Source organism: Drosophila kikkawai, chromosome X, assembly GCF_030179895.1.
Source record: "Drosophila kikkawai strain 14028-0561.14 chromosome X, DkikHiC1v2, whole genome shotgun sequence".
In the NCBI taxonomy this organism is placed as follows: Eukaryota; Metazoa; Arthropoda; class Insecta; order Diptera; family Drosophilidae; genus Drosophila; species Drosophila kikkawai.
The window spans coordinates 27,561,673-27,578,321 of record NC_091733.1 but is presented as its reverse complement, the minus strand read 5'-3'; the positions used below and the strand labels follow the sequence as shown (position 1 = coordinate 27,578,321).

At 35.1% G+C, this 16,649-nt stretch overlaps 1 protein-coding gene across 5 annotated transcripts in view; it reads right to left on the bottom strand.

Annotated features, from left to right (window-relative positions):
- Positions 1-15,591, bottom strand: part of sdk (sidekick cell adhesion molecule) — a 101,985-nt gene extending 86,394 nt beyond the window's left edge. For all 5 annotated transcript variants that reach the window (XM_070287998.1, XM_070287994.1, XM_070287996.1 and 2 more), the window contains exons 1-2: positions 15,386-15,591; positions 14,473-14,798 (exon numbers count right to left, since the gene is read on the bottom strand). In XM_070287998.1, the coding sequence (XP_070144099.1) occupies positions 14,473-14,644 (172 nt within the window). In that variant the 5' untranslated portion in view covers positions 14,645-14,798; positions 15,386-15,591. The remainder of the gene's footprint in view (positions 1-14,472; positions 14,799-15,385) is intronic.
- Between the last annotated feature and the right edge of the window lie 1,058 nt (positions 15,592-16,649).

Sequence of the window (16,649 nt, the reverse complement as noted above, 5' to 3'; positions counted from 1 at the left end):
GACGAGACACAAACAACTGGGACAAAGAGTTGAACAACATAATTACCACATAATTATATAAGTACCACCCCAAAGTCCCCCCACACACACACACACACCACCCATAAAGATTGAGTCAACAAAAGGGGGGAAAACATCAAAACGAAAGTTTTCTTTTTTTTGTTACTTTATTATTTTTCTCTTGGAAATAATATTTCTCTTCAACAGAAGCTCTCAATCGTTTTGGGAAGAAAAACCTTTACTTTACTCCTCGCTGGGGCAGGAAAAATCTCAACAATTACATGGATTCGAGGGCGGATCCGTATCCGGAGACGAGACTGTAGAAAGAGACCCCGACGACTCGGAACATTCCATGGGAGAATGCGAAATGCGTTGCCCGCACGCAAACTACGAATAACTCAAATAGTTGAACAAAGAACAGACAGCAAGCATGATGTTGTGGGGGGGTGTGTGTGTGTTTTTTTTTTAAGGGAGAAGTAAAATCTATGCCACTTACCCAATTAGGGGACTCTACTACTATCTATATCTTTGTGCTCGGCACCCAGACAAATCAAAGTAAAATGCCTTCAATCAACACACACAAAACACACGAAGAATAAACCTGAATTAATTGCAAAGGTAAACCCTAAACAGAAAAAGTATATATTTGTAGCTTTGATTATGATGGCAATTTTACACGAAATTCATTTCCATTAAAGCATAGAAAAGATATTGAACCAAGGTGATTGATGCAATGGGTAAATGACAGGATCGAAGGTTGCTTATATGAAACATCAATGAATCTTCAATGAATAATCAATAAAAATAATAAATAAATATAAAAAATATATATATATTTATAAAAAATATACAAAAAAATATATAACGAAAATATATAAAAAAAAAAAATATATATATATAAAAAATACATATATAAAAAATAATATATATATAAAAAAAAAATTTATTAAAAAAAATATTTATTAAAAAAAATATATAAAAAGAAAAGAAATATATACAAAAAATATATACAAAAAAAAATATAATAAATATATATAAGACAAATTACCACAAACAAATTAAATAAATAATAATAATAATCCTGATCAAACCAACTAAATAACACAACAAGTTACTACCTTTTGTCATAAGCTCACTTACACAAACTCACTCACTTAAACCATGAATAATTCAAATGATTTGCAAACAATAAAAGCTGACTAAAATTTCATATGCAGATCGAAAATTCAATAGAAAAACTCTGGCGCTATAAAAAACTAAATATTTCCAAGAAGATAATCTGCTGATCTTCAGGGAGAGTCTTGCCATATGCAACTGGTGGCCAGGTGTTGCTCCAATAAAATAAAGATGACAATTCATTTTCAAGAGTTTCGAATACACTTTTAGCTGGTGCAGTGCCCGGTGCCCGGTGCCCAGTGCTGGCTATTGACCATTTCCGCTGCTTGTTTATGTTCCACTCTCCACCGGCAGCAGCAGCAACAGCAGCAAACCTGGCCAAAAAGAGCGGTTGGCAACAGGCTACACTAACTGAGTCACACACCAAGAGACCCATTGAAAAGAGGGGAGATCAATATTCATGATTCATGCCATTGGCATGCATCTGGTTACCAATGAGTTTTGAGTTTTCAGTTTGAGGTGGGGGATATACCAGATATTCTACATATATACAGGTACCGACATACAGCCCAGCTTTATGAGTTAAGCACCAATTCTCTGCCTCTTCTTTTAAGGTTGACAAAGCCAAACTCAAACTGAACTCAACTCGGCTCTGACTTGAGTCTCAACTTGTTTTGTTTGGCCGTCATCGTCGTCCCGCTGGCAGCATTTTCTATCTCATTTCCCATTTAGCTCATTCCTCATTTCCTTTTCCTCCTACTCGCCATTTTACCCCCATTTTCAGAGCCAGGGAAAAACACCTTACCGTTTTTTTGTGTGTTTTTTTTTTTTTTTGGCCTGGCTGGGTTATTAGCTAATCGCCGAGCCCCACATCCATCATCGATACCGAAATTGAACATGGCAGGCCACCAGCGGAACACAAATTGATAACCAATAAAAGAAAACCAAACAAAAAACATGGCAAAAGCAAAAGTACAAACGAAAGCGGAAATGCCCTATAATAAAGGTAAATAAATAGTAATATTTATGAGAAATTATAATACTAGTAATGTTTTTGTTTGAATGCAATTTTTTTTATAATTATGTGAGATTTTTGTAGAGACCTTCGAAAATTTTATAAAATTGTGATTATTAATATAAATGTTCTAAAAAAAAAAAAAACTAGAAGAATTTTGTTTATTTTTTTTTATTTTTGATTTTTCTATAAAAAAAAAATCACTAGGATTTTGTATATATATTTTCTATAAAAAAATCACAATTTTATAAAGTAAATAGGTAAATTAAAATTTAATAAAAATGTTAAATTTTAAATTAAATTAAAGATTGAATTATAGGAATTTCTGCTTGAATTTTAAAAATAATATAAAATATTGTAGTAATAAAAATTTAAGAATAAAAACTTTAATGGTATCATATAAAATATTGTAGTTTTAAATTAAATTTGTAAGCATTAAAGCTTAAATAAAAATTTAAAAAATAACTAAATTAAAATTGTGCCCAAAACCCGAATTTAGAGCAGTAAAAAAATTCCAATAGCATGTTTTTAACAGTAAAAAATCATTAAAATACCTAAAATAATATTTTTAAAAAAAATACAAATTGATTTCAGCAGCTTATTTTTTACATTTAGTAAATCACAAAATAATAATAAATAATAAAACATATTACAACTTGATTCCCAAAGCATAAGAACCCTTTTCAACAAAAAATCAACCAAAAAAAGGGCACACTAACCTAGAGATAAACATGGAATGACTGTGTGTGTTTTTTGTTGGTAACAATAAAAGTTAAATAAATGTTGAAACATTTAAGCCAACACATGAGGCTCATTAGAGTGGGCGAGATACGAGCAGGGGGGAGGAGGGGAGAAGCTCTCCTCGGCTGCAATGTCAATGCAAACAAAAGCCAGGTAGGTACAACGCCAGGTAACCCACTCAACACCACCACCTCACACCTCTTTCCTCCTCTTTCCTCCTCTTTCACGATAAATTCTATTCTTTGTTTCCCATTTTTTTCGGATTCATTTTTTTTTCCTGATGTTTTGTTCTACCTTCGTTTGTCAACAATTGTGTGTGATGATAAGATTTTTCGGTGCTTTTTTTGTTGTTGTTATTATTTTGTGTTATGTTTGTTGATTGTGGATTTCGGATTGTGTTTCGGCGGCCCATTATCAGAAATTATGCATGACTGTGTTGTGTGGCCTTAGTGTCATGAGCCGGGTGTATACTTGTTGTTATTATTATTATTATTACTATTATCTGTTGCAAGTACCTTAAGCGAAGAACAACTGTTTTGCCACCTGCAGTCAAGCGGATGAAAAACAAACGGGGATTATCTTGAAGAAAATTAAGAATGAGGTGCGGAAATTGTCACAGGAGAGGTAAAAACTGGAGTTAGGTTAAAAACTTATAGCTAAAGTGGGAAGGGAGGTCTTTAATAATCGTTAATCGTTTAATTAATAAAATAGATAATGACTCGATATTTATTATAGATTAAAATCCCTTCACCAACAAGCTAAGATAAAAAAATCAATTAATAAAATATTAAATAAATATAAAACCTCAATTATGCAGTATAGCAAGGCCTTAATCTATATTTAAAACTTTAAAATCCTTTAGAAATTAACTACAAATTATTCACTTTAAAAACTATAAATTTTCCCAGGAAAACTCATCCCCTGTATCAACACAAATTTATCCGGAATCATTTATCAACTCAAATTGGCAAATTATGAGATATTAAAAGCAAAACTTAATTGCTATTAACAATGAACGGATAGCTTACAAAGGGAAAAAAGGGAAGGCTAGGGGGGAAAAGCCAGGGAAAGCAGGAAAAGCTGGGGGGTACAAGGGAGAAAAAGAAGGAGAATCCATCTATCCAGCTGCTTGGGGGATAAGCGATTAAGGTATGAAAATGAATATAAATTGCAGCACACGCTGAGGCGTCATAAAACACAAAAGCAATAAAATGTACAAGGAGTTAAAGGTAGGAGACACAACCATGCCACTATGCACTCGTAAAAATGTTGCCTTTTTTTCTTGGCCAACTTATGCTCACCATTAAAGTTGGCTTCCGGTAATTATTTTTTCCTTTTAAAATAAGAAATAAATAATTAATTTTTAAGAAATTGAATCCAAATGCATTTTTGTACACCATTTATAATTTTTTTTTAAATTCCTTATTTTTATTTCAATTTGAAATGCTTTTTAATGTTACTTTTTATAAGCTTAAAAATTCAGCATGCTAATAAAAAAAAAAAAAAGTAATTTTTGGACATATTCAAGTTTGAAAAACTCATAACTAACTCAAAAAATCATCAATTTCAATTCGGAAAGCTTTTCTGTGATATTTTTATCAAGGTTAACAAATCTGCATACTAAATTTATATTTTTAAAAAATTTTAATTTTTATAATTTTTTTAAAACAATTTATAGATGTAAAATTTTGAAAAAATCTTTAAAATATTATTTTTAAGCCAAACATGTCTATTGCGATTTGGCTGTTGATGCTGATCAAGAATATATATGATTTGTAGGGTCGGAAATGACTACTTCACTACTTTTCAAGCTTTTGACTAAAAATGTAATACCCTTTTTCTTTAACTGCACTTACACTTTACCCCCCTTTCCCCCCTTCAAAAAGTGGCCACAATTAAGTGGAATGAAGGAGACGAAGAAGAAGATGAAGTAGCCAACGATGCGACTCAAGGAGCCACAAAAAAGAAAAGGGAGAGAGCGATGAAATTCAAGCGGGGGAGACTCTTGTCAACAGTGTAAGAACGAAGGAGGAAGGAGGAGAGAAAACAAAAGGTAAGCCCCCCTTATCCTCCCTTCCCTTCACCTGGAAATCTCCAAAGTTTGAAGCTGATCAAAATGCAAACATGAAAAAAACTGAGCAAACTTCAAAACGCCGACAACAACACAGGGTGACTGCTGCAAATACATGGAAGATGCTGCCCCAAAAGGGCGGAAGGATGGGGTATTGACAACGTGCCCAAGCACTGAAAAATACGCTGCTCACCTTTATTTTTTTGTACCTCTTCTACTACCTCTGTTCTTTTGCCTTCTGCTTGTGTTTTCCACGCCTGTTGTTCTCTTCTCGCTGGTTCTTATTTAATATTTAAAAGCGTCAACAATCGAAGGAGCTGGGCAAGCAGGGGTTAAGCGTGCAAAGTGGGGGGGGGGAGATGGTCGGGAATTAAGGTGACCAGATTCGAGTCCATGTAGAAAGCGATAAAGCAGCGTGTCAAAAGCTGTGTCCCTGTGTGTGTGTGTGTGTCTGCATAATAAAATTAGCGATAGCCGGCACGCCCCCTTTTGCTCCTTTTCTTTTTGTGCCCCTTTAATCCAGGGGGGGGGGTCGTCAAGGGGTGCTTGTGCCTGGCAGTTAAGTAGGCTACAGAGATAAGAACGTGTAACCGCATAGTTAAGACAAGTAACGGGGTTTTTTTGGGCTCATAAGTGTGACCAGACTGCTTATATAATTATGAGTTTAATGAAGATAATAAAATAATATAACGATTATTCTCAAATGTTGATAATACTTTTCTTGAAATTATAAAGAAAATAAGTAAGAAAATCAAAAATATCCTTAAACGATCTTACAAGACTTCTACACTTAACCAAAATCAACAATAATTAATACCAGAAACCCTAAAAACTTTCTTTAATTAATACATTAAAAAACCACTGATTTAAGAACAGGCCTTAATGAAACAGGCATTTGGGAACGAAAGTCTGTCACTGAGAGATTTTTCCGCCAAACCAAAAGTTTTGGTACAATTAATTGCGAATGAAAAACCCCAACGAAGAAGAGAAGCAACAATGAGTTTTTCCAGCCAGTGAAAAACCTCTTGAAACTTCCATTCTGCCACAGAATGTTGCTTTCCATTTCCTCCTAGCAGGCCTACTTTTCGGCTACCTGCCTTTACCCAGGCCTCCTCTTTCTATCTCTCTTTCTCGCTCCTTTTGCCGCAATCTGAAACGTGAGGCAACTTGCAAGATGCATGTGTGCAGCATGTGTGTTCAAGTGTGTGCGTGTGTGAGTTAGTGCAGTCAAAGACCGGAAATGTCTAATGATAGCAGTCAGCGGCGCCACGCTGCTTCGTCTTCCATAAAATGTCGTCTTGGTGTGCGTGTGCTCTTCACTCTTCTCTCTGCCTCTCTCCTCTCTTTGCCACCTTCTTGGTTCTTCTTAAACATTCTTCGCCATCTTCAGTGTCTTCTTTTTTTTTTTTGTACCCTCTTGTCGTCCTTCTTCTGCTGTTTGTGTCTTCAATTTGCACCTGGCTTTGGTCTGCCGCTTCTCGTAGTGCTTCTTCATTTTGCTACCCTCTAGAAGAAGGGCTATATTACGATTCTACAACTACTTGTAGTTGTAAAGAAGTTAAGGAAAAGCCTTTGATACTTTTTTTTAATATAATATTTTATAGGTAAAGAATACCTTGAATATAATATATCAAAAAGACTCTTAAAAAATCTGTCTTTCATAGGTTTTATTTGTATAATTACTGTATAAGCTCACATTACTTGTATTTTTTGAACAAGAAACCTAACAAAACTCCATGATATTATATATTTTCTATAATCTTCTCCGAAGAATACTTTCAAGTATATCTATTGTAGAAACTCTTAAAAACCTTTCCTTCTGAAGTTTAAAAATAACAAAAACTTCTTAAAAGTACTATACATTTCAAAAACTTGATCCCATCTTTATTTCACCCTATCTTCCACCTTATAACTAGGGTATCAACAACTTCTAAACCCAAGAAACCCTTGCAACCAAACCCATCTTCTTGGGTATGCAAGTCACAATGAAATGTCTTGATAGTTGTTGCTTTGCACAGCTTATGCAAATGTGGCCAACGAAGGTAAGCACACATGCAATGACCCACCCAGAACGCCCCCTTCTGCCACCACTGGTAACCCTAACTGAAAACCCCCTTTCTTATAAAACTCCCCTCACCTCTTTTGCTTTGTTTTCCAGCAAGTTCTTAGCCTGGCCTTGATCGTGGGTTCTTGCTCGCTGGCTGGCTTCTTCGCTCAATCATTCGCTCGCTTAGCTTGACATGCGTCACCCCGCCGCCCCCTGGCAACCCCCCCCCCCCCCACATTAACCCCCTTCTTTCCACACCTCTGGCTGACATGCTTCTTCGATGGTTTTACCTCTGGCGCATATTAATTGAACAAGAAAAACACCAAATTGGAGGTGGAAAATGCAATAAAAATGCTGCCTGAATCAAGGTAACAAAAGAAACGAAAAAAAAAAATATTGGTAATCAACATTAAGAGGGGGTGGGGGTGGGGTACAAGTACCAGGTGTTTTATCAATTAGTGAACATTAACTGTATCTTCGTTGCTTCATTAGAAGCCATAAAAATATTCTTTTTAAAAATTCCAAATAAATCATTATTGAGCTTCGAGTGGGGAGGAGGGAGGGGGCATATATATATTTCTGATTGCATATTTGCTGTGTGAGTTTTTAATGTTTTTTTTTTTTTTTTGTTTTACTGCCTGTGCTTCTTCTCTCTGTCGAGTTTCTTTTGTTGCAAGTGGATCAATGCTAATTGAAATGCGTGGCAAGCAGGCAAAGGAAAATCAGATAGAAAAAAAATAAATAAAAAGAGAAACCTTTAAGCCGGAGTAGGAAAAAAATCAAGAAATATTTACACAAGCAGTTACAAATTTATGCAACTAACTAAGTAGAGTTTATCTTTCATCAGCTAAGGTATTTTCCAACAATTAAGCTAAGAGAAAATCACTGGAAGTACTTAGAATATACTTAGTTTTTGCACTTAATCTTATTCTTAATTTTTTTCTTAATCTTAATCTTGATTTTACTTATAAACTAGCTTGTTTTTAATTCTTTTGCAAAGTTTTTAAGGATTTTTCTAGCGCAAAAAACTTACTAATCACTTTAAAAGCTAACCAACTTTTAAAAATAAAATTGATAAATATAAAAAAAAAACAGAAAATTTACTTCATTTTTGGGGATCATTAAACTGTTGTCTCATTTGTCACAGTTTGCCACCGAAAATATCAAACTGTGAGAGACACATTTGACTTTTTGGTCAATCTATCGCTCTGCGGGGAATCCCGAAAAATGGCCAAACGAAAAGGGGTAGAGGGGGCGGGCGTGGAAAACTGCAATGCGGGTAGGAGAGGTTTCCACACATACTAACATATACTATACATGTATGTAAGCTTCTGCTGCTGGTCAAACATTGTCCCGCTGGTTGTAATTTGGCATTGTAAATGCTGTTGACCGGCTTTTGGTTTGCCGCCTCTATTGGCCCGGGTGGCTCGCTTTTTCCGCTTTCCCCCCCTCATGCATCAACACTTTGGATCGAATTTTCCAGAGTGCAATAGATCGCGGATAATTGTTATTGTTGTTATTTATGCTTGGGGCTTTTGTTGCAACTGATTTTTGTGTTTGCCCCTCTCTGGTTGGGGGATTTTCTTTCAGATTTTCTAGTAGTTGATTTTGGAAAAATTTTTATTCCTTCTTATTTAATTATTTTCATTTAAAGTCTAATTTAGCATTAAATTAAAAGACAGAAGCCTCAGAATAATAATAATTATAATAACAAATGGCATTCATAAGCCAGTCTAAGAATATGAGAAAGCCAAGGCAAAACAAATAATAGTCTGGGAAATGTATGAGCTTTGTTTTTCTAAGACCAAGTAGACTGTCAATCAGCACATATTTATACCAGCATTTATCAAAATATAAGGAAAATTTGCTTGGGGAGCTAAGAAAACGTAACCATTTAATTATTAAAGATTTAGCCTTTAAAAAATATAAAAATTGGTTTTAGAAACCATTAACCATAGTTAATATTTAATTTATATTTATATTTATATTCTTAAATTTCTCTTAAATACCCTCTTCCCCCCTTTTGCCCCACGCCTCTGTACTCCTTTTGTTTCTGGCTAGCCGAGTGTGTGCAAATGTTTGCCTGATGCAAAAATACAAGCTTGCTTGCCGCCGCCGCCGCCCGATTACATTGTCAATAGAATGGCATTAGGATAATGCCGAAAAGCCACACCAGGACAAACAGCCCAGAGCCCCAAACTCCTCCCCCTCTGTTATTTGCCTTCATCTTCACCGCCCCTGGGTTATATTGGGTCAATCAATTTTTGACGCATTCAAACAATTGCCTGGGAAAATTTGATTTATCTAATGCGGTCGTTTCGGTGCTTCGACCAGAAATTCTTTATTAAATTAGCTCGAATGTTCTGTTGTGTGTGTGTGGTGCATTGTGCACAATATCTGATATATCTGGCTAGCTGCTAAATAATGCAAATTCAAATGAGCAAATTTCCCATAGCTGCAGACACTTAAAGCCTTCAAATAACATATTTTTTCTTTTATTTTTTCCAATTATATATAAGCAGGATGTTTTGGAAATTACTAGAGTTTTTAAAACACTTGAAAATGTGTTTAAAATTAATTTATGTTATGTTTTTAGATTTTACACTTTTGTACATCTTTGTAAGGATTTTAAAAACCCCTAGCAATTTTATGGTAACCTCGTATATTCTTTTTAAAAAAATAATTGAAAAGATAATTTTACTTTTAAAAGAAACTCAACTCACTTGAACCCTTAAGCATTTTGTCATTATTAGCCAGGGAAAAAAGAATAACTCGATATTCCTCTTGCTGCCAGTCAATCAAGTCAAGTCATAGGACTCCCTCCGTCGTGTGTGTTTTGTCTTTCCCATCGAATTCAGATTTCTTGCTAATATTCTGTGTGTCCATCAAATGTATAGAGAGAGAGAGTTTTGTTAGCCAAAGGCGCTTACTGGCTTATAAAATGGCAATCCAGAGAGCAAGCTTGTTAAAGGAAAATGCAGCTGCAGTAGGAAAATGGTGAAACCGAAAGGAGATTTTCAGTTTGTTGGCTGAGATTGTGTGGGACCCACCCCGAAGGGAGTCGAAATGGAAACTATCTGCTCTTCCTTTTTTTTTTTGCCAGCAATAGACACAGAACTAACAGTATAATATCATGTCACAATGTTGATGAATATAACCAGCACACATTTTTTTTTTCGCCACAAAACAGAACGCAGAAACCAGAAAGAGAGATGCAGGGAAAACTAATCGAATTTTCGTAGGTGCACCCATAACTCGACTATGTTAAAATCGTTACCGCAACGGAGGGAAGCAAGGAAGTAAGGTGGAAATGCAGCAGCATACCCAGACTATACTATATATCTGTATGTCTGTCTATATATCGGCATGGACCGATAAGCAATGAACAACGGGGAGGAGGGAGCTCTCAAGAATTAAGGCAACGACAGATGATGGTTTCAGAAATGTGGTGAAGCGAAAAGTAAATTGGGCCTAGCCAGAAGGTATCTTAATGAAAAAGTTAAGAAAATATAAATATGAATTGAAAATATGATTTCAATTCATTATAAATAATAATAATAAACCATAACTGCAATACTGATCATCATCGACAGTTTGTTATCATTAAAAACTATATTGAAACTTTCGCTTATTCCAGAGTCGCCCGCTCTGATTACCAGGCACTTGAATTTAATTGTGCTCGCAGAGTGGTGAAGTAGCTGCTGTTATGAAACGCACTGTTTACGTTACACCCGAAGAAGACCCATCATCATCATCATCGCCAGCCGTCACTCCATATTGTTGATATTACTACATACTATTATTATATATATATCTTTCACAGCCAATTCCCTTGGACAATCTTTATAAATTATTTTGCTTCGCTCTCGTCTACTCTTTATTTTTTATTTATTTATTTCTCGGTATTGTTTTTTTTTTTTTTCTTTGCTTTTTGCGCCTTAACCTTCCCGTTTGCAACTTAAACGGCAACAACAACAAAAACAATGATGAGCGCAAAAGAGCTTAAAAAGTCATTTCATGTTCATTTCTTGGGTCCTTTCATAACTTGGCTGATTTTTTGGCTCGAAAAACGATTTCGTTGCACTGTTAAATAGATGTCACAAGTTAATGAATAGAGAAGGGGGGTCTCCTAAGGTGCAACAACAACGACAACAACATTAGGTTGAAGCCAATTATAAAACTGTCGAGTGGCGCTTCATCTTCATCTTTAGTTTTTGGGTTCCGTGTTTGCCGGTTGTAACCCGAGACGATGCCAGAAATATCCATGGGAAACACACAAATGCGCAAAAAAAAAAGTTAAGAAGACCAACTATGTGGACTGAGTTTACACACAGAAATAAAATATGATCCTTAGTTGAAAATATCTTTAAATGTATTTTCATATATTTTTAATTTAATGATTATTTTAATAAGAATATATAGAAAATAACTGTTGAAAGATAGATTTTGCAAAAAGAAAACATTTTAAAGGATATTCAAAAACTTTATATTTTTTGTACACCTTTTTAAATACAATTAAAATCAATTTTTTTTTTTCGCTGAATAAAACCAAAACTCTACTTTATTTAAAAATTAATATCTCCACAACAATATCTCTCTGTGTAAGAAGAAAGGCGATTGGGAAGGGCATGACAAGTGCGGAAAGACAAGACGAAAGTAAAACAGCTGGACAAACAATTTGCATTTTTTGTCAGATTTCTTCGTTCGTTCTTTTCCCTTCTTTTCGCTTTTTTTCTTTGCCATTCCGATTTTTTTCTTTTTTTTTTTCACTGCTTTCAGTTTGACTGGACAGTGGCACCTGCAAAAGCTGAAAAACAGTTGGCTAAAAAATAAATATAAAAAAACAAAGTTTTTATACCCTTTCAGTTCCCAAAAATATTTTAAATCCATTTTTAAGCTAGTAAAAATCATCTAAAAGGAATTATTTTTAAATATTTTAAAAATGATTATATTTTCCATGGAAAATTTAAATATTATGGTAATTTTAATGTTGTATTTTCTCTTCAAAAAGTCGAAAAGCCACCGATATGAAGCAGGAAAGATACTATGTTTGGGATTGCAACCAATTATTTTATAAACTCAAAAACTATTTTCTAATAAAGACATAAACTGGCATGTCTAGATCAACTCGTCTGGCCACGCTGAATAAATATATTTAATAAATAATAATAGAAATATCACCCAAGAAGGGTATAACAAATAAAGAGACAGACAGGGAATCGGAGCCACACGGAAGCCGATATATAAAGCTCAAAGCTCACAAACACAATTTGGCTAAATCAGCACTTTCCACGCCCTCAGCTGCAGCGCCGCCACTGACAAGGTCAGATTGCAGTGCGAAGATGTAAATATCGCAATAGTATTTATACAAATACACACAACAAGATCAGGGTTTTCCCTTACCCTTCACAGCCACAAACAAAAAAGCGATAAACTTGAGACAGTGCAAGCTATTTCCATTGAAAAACTTATAAAGATTGATAAGGAATTGTGGTAAAATACCTCAAAAATTATAATTTAAAAAGAACATTTCTGTAAAACTCTTATTTTACCCAAAGACTGCTTTAAAATTTCAACTTTATTTTGAAAACTATTGATTATTGAAACTTGATTATTGAAACTTGATATTTTTGGAACATTTTTAAAAGAAAACTCCCTAATCATCTAAAAATAGTTTTCAAGTGAGCAAAGACACATGTTTCAGTGTTTCCTAATCCACATTATAGGAAAACTCCTCTTCAAGTTGGACTTATGATTGGAACCGACTTTTCCTCCCCGTCATTGCAACGCCTCGCTTCATCTTCCCAGATGGAAGTGCACTCCATATATGTATGTATTTATATGTGGTCTTGCAACAGCTCCCTATCTGTAGAGTTCAATTTGCACAACAATTTCAGGCTCCACGAAACGCCCCCGCAAAACCAAAGGCCCCCAAATATACACACATACACCACACACTCACTGCAAACAGCAACACACAAACAACAGAGCCTGAACAAGCTGCCCGAGGGACTCATTGTGGTGACTTGTCGCCACCCAAAAGTCCCCGATATATATAGTATAGTATAGTATAGTGGTGGAGTATGGAATGGTATATATGGTTTTCTCCAAAAACCCCGACAAATGTGAGGTTTATATATAAGTGGGTAAGGCCCCGCGCGAAATTCAAATCGGAAATTTGTTGATTCTGTATTTAATATTTGGTTTGGCGGGCATTAAACAATGCACAACAATATAATGTTTTGGTTCGCCAAGCTTGCGGGCAAGGATTTATTGTGCAAACAATTTGGCGAATAAATGAACAAAATGCAAGTGTACGGTGTACGACATCCTCCGGGATAACGAAACAAGTAAATTTAAAATATATTTAATATTACAACAGAAGGACAAATGTGGAAGTTACTTAGTAAATGTCGGTAAAAAATAAAAAATAACAAATAATAACTAGCAGAGGTAAATTTTTTACTTGACATTCTTTCATGTCGTGAAAGATAATGTTCAATTTTATTCTTTTTTAATCTGGCAAATCTTGAAAAGATGCAAGGTGAGCATAACAAAGAAATGAGAGCATTTCACAAGATAAATTAAAATTTAAAATATTCAAAGGCATAATAAGTACGATCAAATTCTTAGCTTCCTTCCCTGGAAGGTTATTTAATCCTCTTCTCGTTTTCAATATTAAAACTTAAAGACAAGATAGGGTCTGTGTCTGAAACTGGATATTTCCTTTGAGAACGAACGCCTGTGATCTGCATATTTTTCTTGAATTATGAGGCAAGCTTCTCTGGCTTATTTCTTCTTGTTTTATCTCTTTTTTTTGCAATAAAGCTCCACTAAAGCTTGCTGTCAGGTGTAAACTGAGTTTACCGTTGGGTTTGACGATGATTCTGGTTCCATTTTCATATTTTCACACAGCACAAAAAAAATGGCAGAAAGAATATGAGAATTCTGAAAGATCGTGTGGAAAAGCATGAAATATTTTCACACTCCAGAAAAAAAAGAGGCCAAGATAAGCGAATTAATCTACAGTGCAAGTTGCCAAGAGTGAATATTTGTTTTTAAATTTTAATATTTTAAAAAGAAAAGAATTTTAACAAAATTTAATAATTTAATAATTTTTTTTATATAGATATAAACAAAAATAATAAGCACACGTGTAAATATTCTCTTTACCGATCACGCCCTGTATCTCTGTTTTTCTTTTATGACTTCAATTTATTTTCTGTTTGCTTGCCTCACTTTGATAAGGAAAAGGGAGGGAGAGAGAGAGAGAAATGGGAGCAGCAAAACAAAAACCGAAAAACTGCAGGCCCATGATCGTTCGAACTCGAATTCAAATTCGAATGGGCTACCTATAATAATGCCGAAATTCCCACGACTGTTTGTTTTGTACTTGTTTCGTTCTCCCTCTCTCTCTCGAAAGGGAACCGAAAAAAACGGGATGCAAGGGGCAGGAATAGAGGGAATGCAAGAAGAACTTACCCGCGTAACATGAGCAGCTGTTGAATTTTATTGAAAAAAGCAGCAGCAGCAGCGCTGCTGGCAGCGACGGCATTTCAAGCCAGAATCTCCCAGTCCGTGTTGTTGTTTTTGTAGTCGTTGCTGTTGTTTTTGGACGACGTCGACGCAGCGACGACGCCGCAGATCTCTGCATTTGTTGTTGCTTGTTTTTTTTTTTATTGGTATTTCGCTTGAATTCAATCGTTTCTCGGCGGCTTTTTCTCAATTGAATTTTCTTTCCTCTCTCGCACTCTCTTTCAAGTCTAGTTTGGGTAGTCTTTAATTAATCATTTTTCACATTTTTTTGGCTGAAAAAAAAGAAGAGAATAGGTACGAAAAGCATAAGAAACATGAAATGCTAAACGTCACTTTGTAGTTGTTGTTGTTTTAGTGTTGCCACATTTGCCTTTGTGCCAGCCATTCGCGCACACTCACACACAGAGGCGCAGCGCGCACGCACACCTGCCACAGGTAGAAAAGAGACGGGGCGAGCGGCGGGCTCAGCTAAGAGAGCGAGAGATCACAGTTAAATTGGGAGAATTGCGGCTCTCTTTCTCTACCGTCTGTTTCGTACCCTTTTTCTTTTGGCTTTTTGAGACTGGTTGCAAGAACCCGTTTTTCACATGCAATTCTCTTGTTTTTCGTTTAACGCTGCCACACACTCACACACAGGCACTCCAAAAATTCATGGCTACAATATATAATTTGTACATTTTTGTTTATTGTTTGCCAGGTTTTTCTTGTATTATTATTTTCTTGCCGCTTTTCTTTGCACATTAATGCTGTTTCTTCTTCTTCGCACTAAAAACAACATAATAAAACAGAACAAAAACCAACAAAAATGTTTGAACGCGATCGAGCAAAAGAGACGGGCAAGAGGCAAGAGCGCGCTTACTTCTTCTTCTCCTTGTATTTCTACTCCAGCTGCTTCTTTTCCCTTTTATCGGCTTATTTCCTTGAAACACGCGACCAAATTAAGGCAGCAACAAACAAACTTAAAACGGCGGCTGGACTAACTAAACGTATTTTAAAAACGGCAACAAACAATCCACGAATCGCGAGTAGAGCGACAGACCTCCGACCGTTTACCACGCGCGACGAAAGACGAAAACGAAATGCGAGCGACGTCAGTGCGCTGCTGTTTTCTGCCGTTGCTGCTTCCTCTTCTTCGTCTCCGAACAGTGGGCAGAGCCTGTTCGAAAACTAAACGATGGCGCAATCGCAAAGGTGGTCAGTCTGAAATTGTGAATAAAGAATATAAATTAGTGCTTAATGTATTAATTAATATTGAAATATTTTAAAGTGGCTATGGAATATAGGAATATAAAATATATGATAACTACACAGGAACACAAAATTAAACTTTGTGAAATTTCCACGAACCATTTCAAGTTTTCCATGATATTTGGGTGCTCCTGAGTAAAAGTCCCATACAAAATTATTTTCCATCACCTACAGGTTCCGCGGTATACCTAAGAATACAAAAAACCGATGTTTGCCGACATTTTGAATTACGTGGCCTATATAATTGGACTTACCTTTATTATTTTCGGTAGGACCTACTCTCAATACATCACGGCACTACTAAAAAATAGTCCCAATCGTGGACCATTGCCCATGTCTTTGGAATTCGACGCCAAAGTTGAAACTCCCAAAATTTTCAACATTTCTGTGATGAAAAAACAATTCTCAGAATTTAATCTTATATGGAACTAATTTTAAATATTCATTGAATCTATTGTTCATTGTATTCTTTAATTTCGGTTTAAAGCGTTTTCATGAGGACATTTTATTGGATTTATTAAACAAATAAAACCGCTTTTTTGGTTTGATTATCTACTACTATTTTCTGTCAAATTCAAATAAGTCAAGGCAACCTATAGAATGGTAGTAAATATGTATCTTTTTATATATAATATAAATTTCGATTTTTTACTCGCATTCTATAGGTTTTTTTGGTTTGATTAGCTACTACTATTTTCTGTCAAAATTCAAATAAGTCAAGGCAACCTATAGAATGCGAGTAAAAAATCTAAATTTATATTATATATAAAAAGATACATATTTACTACCATTCTATAGGTTGCCTTGACTTATTTGAATACCAAGTCCAATTATATAGGCCACGTAATTCAAAATGTCGGCAAACATCGGTTTTT